The sequence below is a fragment of the Procambarus clarkii genome, chromosome 16 (assembly GCF_040958095.1).
Source record: "Procambarus clarkii isolate CNS0578487 chromosome 16, FALCON_Pclarkii_2.0, whole genome shotgun sequence".
Classification (NCBI taxonomy): Eukaryota; Metazoa; Arthropoda; class Malacostraca; order Decapoda; family Cambaridae; genus Procambarus; species Procambarus clarkii.
In genome coordinates, this window is record NC_091165.1 from 34,953,084 (window position 1) to 34,963,022 (window position 9,939).

A 9,939-nucleotide genomic window follows, 5' to 3' on the forward strand; every position below is an offset into this window, starting at 1 on the left:
TCGTTTGCAGCTGTCTCCTTCTTTTCTGGTGAAGAATGAGACTGCTGCTTTCCGGAGGGGTCCCTGGGTTGTGGATGCTTGGTTGGTTAGGCCAGGGTGCATCATGTTTTGTGTCCGGTTGCGGCCCTTCGCCGTTATTTGCGCGCCACGGGTTCTGTGTCCGGGGATGCGCTTTGGGTTGATCCGGTTTCCCTTCTTCCCTGTTCGCAGGTGCGGGTCTCCCAGGTCAACCACAGAATTATTAAGGCTAGCCAGCCTGCAGTCTATCCCCGTGCCCATGACGTTCGTAAGTTCGTTGCTCTTGCTGCTGTCTTTGGCAACATGTTGTGGGCTGACACTCGGGCACGGGGTTTTTGGAGGTCGAACAGGGTCCTGGCTGCTCGTTACCTTGTGAACGTCCCTGGGCCTAGTCGAGCCTGTGTCGCTTTGGGTCGGCGGTTGCAGCAAGTTGACTCGACTTTGAGTTGAGTTGTGAGCAGCGACTGCCTCCCGGGTAAGTCCCTATGTTTTTTCTCTGTGAGTAGTTAGCGCCGGAGAGCCAAAGGGGCACCCCCCAGAAAACCAGCGTTGAATGTAATGAAACTCCATTTTCTTGGCGAGACCCGGAGGTTCCCCGGCATCCTTCCCTCCCTCCCTCCCTCCGGTCGGCGGTTTTTCATGTGTTTGACATTAAGCCTAAGAACTAAAGGGTGGATAGCTGGCGTGTGGGGTCTGGGACTTCCCCTTCCCCCTCCCAGGGAGGGGGGGAGCTGTGCAGACAGCGGCGTGATGGCGTGTGACGTCATGATCATTTGCTCGTTTCGTTTAGGGGAGCTCTGTCCATTTGTTCGGCTTTTGGTAGCAATATTTTCACCAGAATAGGGTTTGTTTTAGGATGCTTACCTTTCTGGGTGCCTGACCCGGTCGATGTCAGACATAGAATGCTTCCAACCACTCGGGGGTTTCAATAGAACATTGCTCCCCTTACCTCATCTGAGGGGGCCAGGTTCTGGCTCATGGTCCCCGGTAGGCCCATTGAACTCCATACACATGACTGATGCCAAAGTCTGACATTAGCATATCAGCCTAGTAAGCTCCGGAGAGCCTCCGGATCTCACCCAGAAAATGGTGTTTCATTACATTCAATGCTGTTTTTGGGGCGTCTGGAACGGGTTAATTAATTTTCCATTATTTCCAATGGGGAAATTCACTTCGGTTTATGAATTTTAGGTTTACGAGCCGTCTCTCGAAATGGATTTAATTCGTGAACTGAGGTACCCCTGTATTAGCTTCTCATGCGTGTTTTATCACCGGCTTGTTGTGTTAGATTGGCTGCTGTTGTGCTTCAGTTTTCTGCCCTGGGTGCCTGCTAGCCCTGCCAGTGCACAGTCAGCTATGTACTCTACTGCATTTGAGAATTCATTCCTGAGAGGCCAGGCCACTGGGGCAGTTTAGTTCCTTGGCTGGGGGCATTGTTTTGGTTGTGTTGGGATACACTGGGGTTCATGTGTTTGTTTATATGGCGCATCACAGTTGGCATTCATAGCCTTGTTGTTTTGGCTGTGTTTTGTAGCTGTTCTTCTGGTGAGTGGCCCCAGTGTCTGGGGTTTCTGCTTGGTAGCTTCCTTCAAGCCCTGGTATTCCCTTTGTGGGTTTATGAATGGGCCCATCATGCCTGCGCTCACTGAGTGCGATCATGAAGATTATCTCCACTCCCAAATTTTGTTTAGTTTTTTCTGATTTTTATAGTCAACTTGCCTTATGCAGTCACTTGTTGGGTTGAACTCATAGTAGCCGTGTGTCTGCCCAATGAATACGTTATGTAATTTATTCCCTTCTAAATAGTCAGGGATTAATTTTTGTTTGTAAAATTTAGATGAATCTAAGGCATCACAAATGTAAATAATTCTTCATGTTTAACCTTTTATTTGTACTCATTAAGATTTAAATATTCTTTTAATTATGTTTTTTATAGGTAATGAAGAAGCAGCGCCCAGGACATTCCCGCGGGGACAGTTCTGGTGGGGGTGGTGAAAGTGATGCTGGCAGTGTTTCATCATCACGAAGAGGATCTGTTGATATTGGGGGTGCTCGTTGGGGATCCCATGCGTCATCTCCTCCAACAACCCCACGTCAGTCAGTAGATCTAGGAGCAATGACCCGCAGCCTAGTAGAAACACGCAACCACGAAGTGATTTCATCAATTAGTCGAGCCAAGTCATATGAGAAGGCAGGTGTGTGGGGAAGTACTACACAGCATCCTCAGCCAACACTACCCAATCCCAATTATGAAACAATACCTCAACTCCCCACTAACTTCTATTCAGGAGGATCTGATCCTGGGTATGAAACGGTGAAAAATTCTGAACCTCCATATGCGAGTGTTGAAAGACCCGAAGAAAATTATCCTGGATATGAAACGGTAAAACAAACATCAGACGTTGATTCAGAGCCTGGTTATGAGACTCTGAAGCACAGAGAATATGAGCCAGGATATGAAACAGTCACAGGTGAAGCTAAATTGGAAAGTTTAGAACCAGGTTATGAAACAGTTTCCCATGATAAAAATCAAGAGGAAGATGAACCTGGCTATGAAAGTGTAATTCATCACAGGGCAGAAGTTTCTGACCCTGGATATGAAATTGTTAAAGGAAAGCCCACAAGTGAATTTGGGGATCCTGGATATGAAGAACTACAAGGTGCTATCCATCACATACGAACCACCTCAGAGCACGACCCAAATTATGAGCAGCTCAAGTTTACAAGTCGGCGATCGAGTGATGGTGATGCCGAACCTGGTTATGAAGTAGTTAAGAAAGTTGTAAATGAAAGTACATATGAATTTGTACATGACTATGACGCCCAAGAGAATTATCCTCCTTATGAAAAAATTGATAAGCCTGTTAAGGAAACTAACCAAGTAACTCCATTGTATGCAGTTGTACAGAAAGGAAACACAAGTCCAGAGAAGAAATTAGCCAAAGCCAAGAGTCCAGTAGAAGAGGAAAGGCGTCCTAGGGTCATTGGTCTTTTAGAGAGTGACTTGGATAATTATCCACCTCCCATAAATGATAAAGATTTACAAGATACTCTGACAAAAGAAAGCTTGGTTAAAGATCGAGATTTTAAATTGCCTTTGAAAAAGACAGAAAGTCCTCACTTACCTTATCTGGAAAATAAATCTCCTTCACCACTGAAGAGTCCTGATAAAGCTTCAGTTTCATCAGGGAAAAGACTAAATGAATCTCCACCAGCAATAAAGAGTCCTAAGGGATCTCCACCATTAGTTAAAAGTGCTAAAGGATCCTCACCTACTACAAAGAGTCCCAAAGGATCACCCCCACAAATGAAGAGTCCTACAGGTTCCCCACCAGTAATGAAGAGTCCTAGAGGATCTCCATCATTGATAAATAGTCCAGATAAGGGTTCTCCTCCATTGGTGAAGAGTCCTGATAAGGGTGCTCCACCTTTGATGAAAAGTCCTGATAAGGGTTCTCCACCTTTGATGAAAAGTCCTGATAAGGGTTCTCCACCTTTGATGAAAAGTCCTGATAAGGGTTCTCCCCATTGGTGAAAAGTCCTGATAAGGGTTCTCCCCCATTGGTGAAAAGTCCTGATAAGGGTTCTCCCCCATTGGTGAAGAGCCCTGATAAGGGTTCTCCCCCATTGGTGAAGAGTCCATATCAAAGAACTCCACCACTGATAAGTCTGGATACAGGAACTCCTCCATTATCAGACAGTTCAGATACGGGATCTCCGCCTTTGATGGAGAGTCCAGATAAGGGTTCTCCACCATTGATGGAGAGTCCAGATAAAGGATCTCCACCAGTGTTGCAGAGCCCAGATAAAGAAACTCCACCACTGATGAAAAGTCCAAGTCCTGACATGGAATCTCCACCCTTGGTGAAAAGTCCAAATGGATCCCCTCAATTATTAGTCTCTCGAGATGAAGAATCCCTTCTGCCAAGGCAAAGTCCAGAAGGTCCTCCACCAGTACCGCAGAGCCCAGAAGGTCCTCCACCAGTGCGGCAGAGCCCAGAAGGTCCTCCACCAGTGCCGCAGAGCCCAGAAGGTCCTCCACCAGTGCCGCAGAGCCCAGAAGGTCCTCCACCAGTGCCGCAGAGCCCAGAAGGTCCTCCACCAGTGCCGCAGAGCCCAGAAGGTCCTCCACCGGTGCCGCAGAACCCAGAAGGTCCTCCACCGGTGCCGCAGAGCCCAGAAGGTCCTCCACCGGTGCCGCAGAGCCCAGAAGGTCCTCCACCGGTGCCACAGGCCCCAGAAGTTCCTCCACCAGTGCCGCAGAGCCCAGAAGGTCCTCCACCAGTGCCACAGGCCCCAGAAGTTCCTCCACCAGTGCCGCAGAGCCCAGAAGGTCCTCCACCGGTGCCACAGGCCCCAGAAGTTCCTCCACCAGTGTCCCAGAGCCCAGAAGGTTCTCCACCAGTGCCGTTGGGTCCAGAGGGTCCTCCACCAGTGCCCTGGAGTCCAGAAGGGCCTCCACCAGTGCCACCAAGCCCAGATGGAGAAACCCCACCACTGACAAGGAGTCCAAGCCCAGATATTGAGTTCTTACCCTTGGACAAAGTTTCAGATGGAGCCTCTTCTCCATCAACAAGAACTGCTGATCAGAATTCATTTTTACCAGAGGGAATGAGCTCAATGGGACAAGCAGGTCAACCTATGGTATTCCCTATACCAAGTTCAGTAGTAGACATGTCACCACCATCATTAGCCAGTGAAGAAAGGAAATCATCTGTGCTATTAGCCGACTCGTATACAGAATCTTCACCTCAGCAGGAAGAGAGTAATGATAAACAAGTTTCTCCAACTGAGACGAGACATTTTGCTCAACAGCCATGTTCATCTCATATGGAAAATTCAATTACTCTTCAGGAAAGTCAAGATATAGAAGCTTCCCAGCAATTGGTCCAAAGTGGAGTTAAGGAAACAGCATTCCCCATAGAAGGAATTGTGCATGGACAATCCTTTTCAACACTTAATGAGAATCGTAATGTAATTGTTTCATCATTGGAAGAGATTGAAGCATTGCCACCTGAACCACCCAGTCCAGAAAGAGAATCATCTCCTGTGGCATTTAGTAGTCTTGGTTCAGTAGATCTTCCTGCACCTTTATTAATAGAAGAAACAGAAAATCAGCCGCAAGAAACTGTCAATCCACTTTATATGTTAGACAGCTTGAATAATGGTGTTGACCAGGAAAGTACACCACTAGTGCAGACTGCTAGCATTATAGAACATGACACATCATCTGGAATGTGCAGTGATTTACCTCCACCACCCCCTCCAGTAATGGATGAAGATGATAGTGCTTTTACAAATGACCTTCCTCCACCTTTACCCGAGGCATCGCCACTTATGCCACGAACCAGCACCCTTTGTGAAGACACTCCACCGCCGCCACCATTGGTGGCCCCGCCAGAGGTTGAAGGTTTAGATGAACTGTTAAACCTTGCAAATATGGGTTCATCATCATCAGGGAGCACTGCTGGCCAACCTGGCAGTATTCATGGCAGTTCTGAAAAAGATTCAGATTCTCCTCAAGAGTCTGATATCACTCAATTGGAAGGAGCTTTAATAGCAGATGAACTTCCACCCCCACCTCCCCTTTCAGAACCATCAGAACCTGGAACCGAGCATGATTCTGATGAGGAACTTGACAACTCTGTATCATCAGGTTATGAATGTGGATTTACAGCTGGTGGCATAACTGTTACTGTCAATCCAATATCTGATGTTGAAGAGAATCCAGAATCTCCTGTTAATGAAGCTGTACCGTGTGAAACAAGTCAAGCTGCTGCTGCTGCTGCTGCTCCACCCATTGTTGCTGCTGCTATAAGTACCAACAGTGGAGGCAGTCAGAGCAGCAGTAGTGGGTCTGGTAGTCAGGACACAGGTAGTGGTAGTGTAGAGAGTGTAGTGACAGTTGAATGTGCTGTTGGAGATGCAGGAATCCATGGGAGGCAGCAGTCCTCGGATTCATCAAGTCCCGAAAGTCGTCACCTTGATCCGCATGAACAGATTACAGAAGTATGAAAAATGCCTTTAGTGAATTCTTGAGCAAAATTTAATGTGAGGTATAAGTTATGTGCTGAGTTTTACTGGACAGAAAACCAGCTTGAATGTGAAATAAGCACAGTTGCTCAGGTTATCTTGAGCAGTACCCCTCACTTCCTACCACACTGGGGCAGCTCATTTATCTTGCACTGGCTGTAGCTTGTGTCTACTGTAACAAGATTGCAGCTAAGCATTTGTAAGTCATATTTTTTCACTAATAGTAGTTATGTGGACCATCTCAATTAGGCAACGCTACTGTACGGGAAATACTCTGGTAGCTGTTGGCTGTGAAGTATTGATATTATAGTTCCCTTCTAGGTAGGAAAAATACTTTCCTCAGTAGATTTAGTACTATTTATGGTTTTGGTGATAAATATATTTTAACAGTGGCATTGTTTTTACAGTTCCACTTAATAATTCCCTATGTATTAGCCCCCACTTTCCATATTTTAACTAAGTGATAGGCAGAAATGATTTGAACTACTGCCAGTTTTTACACAATTGTCATGTAATTTATATTTATCATTTTTCCAATGAGGCAAGCACGTATACAGTGAATGGAAGGTATAGGTTTGTTATTCTACTTTTACCATATTCACATAAGTGTGTTTGCAACTCGGGTGAAATGCTTATGGAGTTAATACTTGTAGGTGTGGCTCATAGTGCTTTAGTATGGATTACTCTGGTGTGTACGTGTTAGCCAGCAAGGAAGGGACTGCGGTATCATGTGCAGTGATCTTAAAAGCTTTTGAATTTTACTCATTATCATAAAGAAATTGCACAAAGAATAGTGTGAGAAAGTTAGTATGCAGTTTGTTGCCAAAGTTCCTGTTTTTGTGAGAGCAGGCAGGTTGAAGCTTTATAAAACATTACTGTGTATTCAGTACATGTAACGGTAAGTTCTTTTTATTGTACTGTAAGGTTGTAGCCGGTTGACAGTTTGCACCTGTCTGCTGGATCATCTCAAAGTCAAGTTTTCCTCATCCCATTGGAATATATGGCAGTAGTTAATCTTTCCAGTGCAGCATTTCTAGTGATTTTGTATAGACATGATAAAAATGACCAGTTCAATTAGAATAATTCATTGGTCAAACCTCATACAAATTTATAAAATACAAGCTCAATTGCATCTTACACTCATCACAAGAACATTCAAAGGTATTGTTTGACATTTCGTTTACCATTTCCTAGACATTCATGAAACTCTAGTGTATTTTTGTAGTGGTACACATACAATTTTGATGTCACCAGTTCAATTTTGATTAAGAGCACCTAGAGTGTTTGTGTGCTGTCAAATTCCATAGCAAGTCAAAGGTTAGACTCTTTGCATTTTAACATTTCTTCTAGTGACTCAAAGCTTTCTTTGGATATGCAGTCTACCATCAGTGCTATTACTTACAATTGTTTTTGGCGAAGCCTTTGTTAATGTTGGCCTGAATGTGACACTTGTTCTGTGAGTTAAGACTGAGAGTTAAGAATGTGACTTTTGTACTTGGGGTTATATATGTGAGTATTGTACTCGAGGCTAGATATGCCAGTAATGTACTGGGGGCTTGATATGTGAGCATTTTACTTGAGGCTAGATATTTGAGCAATGTATTCGTGGGTAGATGTGTGAGTATTGTACTTGAGGCTAGATATGTGAGGATCGTACTTTGGGCTCCATATATGAGTAATGTACTCGGGACTAGACATGTGAGTATGCCTAGACTCAGAGTTTAAGAATGTGAGTATGATGAACTAGTTACTGATGTCTTATTCAAGTTAAGTAATATGAATTCATTTGGTTTGTAAAGATGCAAATTATGCTCCAGTTATGATTGTCAGTGGTACACCTGGCAAAGGAATAGGGGCATGATATCCAACAATTTATCTTGAACTTGAAAATGCTTGTAACAATGTTATCAATGTGAGAATAATGTTGTGGCCATAAAATTTCAATGTTTCTGTTTATAAATGCAGTGAAACCTGTTCTATCTATTTAGATCAAACGATAGGCTGAAAGCTAGAAATTAGCATATAATTTGTTTGGGAACTATCATTTAGTGAAAAGAGTTACCTTTGTGCAATGATGATTTGCAATAAGGGATAACAAGAACAACAGATGATCAGGGAGCCATTGATGCACTATAACATTTATGTCTTGAAACATTTGTATGTACCCCTTGAATATTTACAGATATTTTAGATTTGAATTTTGCCCTTTCAAACCATTGATGATGTCTGTAAATTAATGAATTGTAATATTTATAATCAATTTAACAATGAAAAATGGATCTCTATTTACACTGCCAAATTTTCAAGTGTTTTAGCTGTAGCTTTTATATAAAATTATCCACTAAATTTTAAGGGACAAATTAATTTTAAAGTTTTACCAGGAATTTTAGGCAGAGTAGTGTCAAGTTAATAGCAACAACGAATGGTGAAGAATGCGAAGGTTTCACTGTGTTGAGAGTAGCGTGTAGTACGTGTGCCAAAAACTGTGTGTTGTGACATGTAACCAGATTGATGTCCGGCAAGTTTAGGGTATTATTGTCGTCTTCTTAACGCAAGTACGTGGGTTGTGTATCTTTAAAATTAGGCTTTCCAAAATTGTGTACGTCCAAATAAGCCAATGAATGGAGTGAGTTGAATGGAGGTTTGTAATATGCAATAGTAGCATTTATTTGTTATTTAGTAATTGGTTGGCCTTTATATCTATTTTTGTTTTTTTTTGTTTTGTGTGCCTAACACATTTTTTTCTAGTACCTGAATGTATGATTTCCCCATTCATAGAGAACAATTGCATTTATAATGTAAACGATTCAAATTTAAATGTTTTATTCAGACACACACGTGTGTGTGTGTGTGTATATACATACCTGTACATGTGTTCATCCTCAAATGGGGTTCATTTACACACACACGTGCATTAATTTACACACTACATAAATTCACACACACTTGTGCAAACTCCCCCCCCCAACCCAAACTCCCCTACCTCTACCCCCCCCAACCCAAACTCCCCTACCTCTACCCCCCCCCAACCCAAACTCCCCTACCTCCCCCCAAACTCCCCTACCTCTAACCCCTCCCCCCAAACTCCCCTACCTCTAACCCCTCCCCCCAAACTCCCCTACCTCTAACCCCTCCCCCCAAACTCCCCTACCTCTAACCCCTCCCCCCAAACTCCCCTACCTCTAACCCCTCCCCCAAACTCCCCTACCTCTAACCCCTCCCCCCAAACTCCCCTACCTCTAACCCCTCCCCCAAACTCCCCTACCTCTAACCCCTCCCCCCAAACTCCCCTACCTCTAACCCCTCCCCCCAAACTCCCCTACCTCTAACCCCTCCCCCCAAACTCCCCTACCTCTAACCCCTCCCCCCAAACTCCCCTACCTCTAACCCCTCCCCCCAAACTCCCCTACCTCTAACCCCCCAACTCCCCCTACCTCTAACCTCCCCCCCAAACCCCCTTACCTCTAACCCCCAAACTCCCCTACCTCTCACTACCCCTCCTCCCCACCTTCCACATAAAGATCCCCACCCCTCACCTTCCCCCCACCAAAGGAACCGTTGCTCTTGTCCCACTTATACCCTTACATCTGTGTTCACACTTACATATATTTCTCATACCTAACAGCCAGAGTTGCCTAAAAAATCCAAATTTTATCAAATATGTAATTTTCTTTTAAGATTTTATATTGTGGAGTGATATGTCGCTAATTTAACAAACAAAACCGATTTAAATTTTTTTTTTTGATCTTAAAACCTGACCTAACCTAAATATGCTGATTAATTCTTAATACTGGCAGACATAGGCAGAAATGAGCCTAACCAGTCCTTGTTTACTTGTCCTAGCACTGCTGTTTTGGCAGTTAGGTATGATATAAAAGCACTTGCATG

The 9,939-nt window shown here is 44.1% G+C and overlaps 1 protein-coding gene across 1 annotated transcript; it reads left to right on the top strand.

The window, feature by feature from the left end:
* Positions 1-1,935: 1,935 nt before the first annotated feature.
* On the top strand, positions 1,936-6,450 carry LOC138365204 (proline-rich protein 36-like). Its single transcript, XM_069325437.1, has 3 exons — positions 1,936-3,528; positions 3,564-3,915; positions 4,441-6,450. The coding sequence occupies exons 1-3, from the start codon at positions 1,958-1,960 to the stop codon at positions 6,031-6,033; spliced, it is 3,516 nt and encodes a 1,171-aa protein (XP_069181538.1). The 5' UTR covers positions 1,936-1,957; the 3' UTR covers positions 6,034-6,450.
* The last annotated feature ends 3,489 nt before the right edge of the window (positions 6,451-9,939 follow it).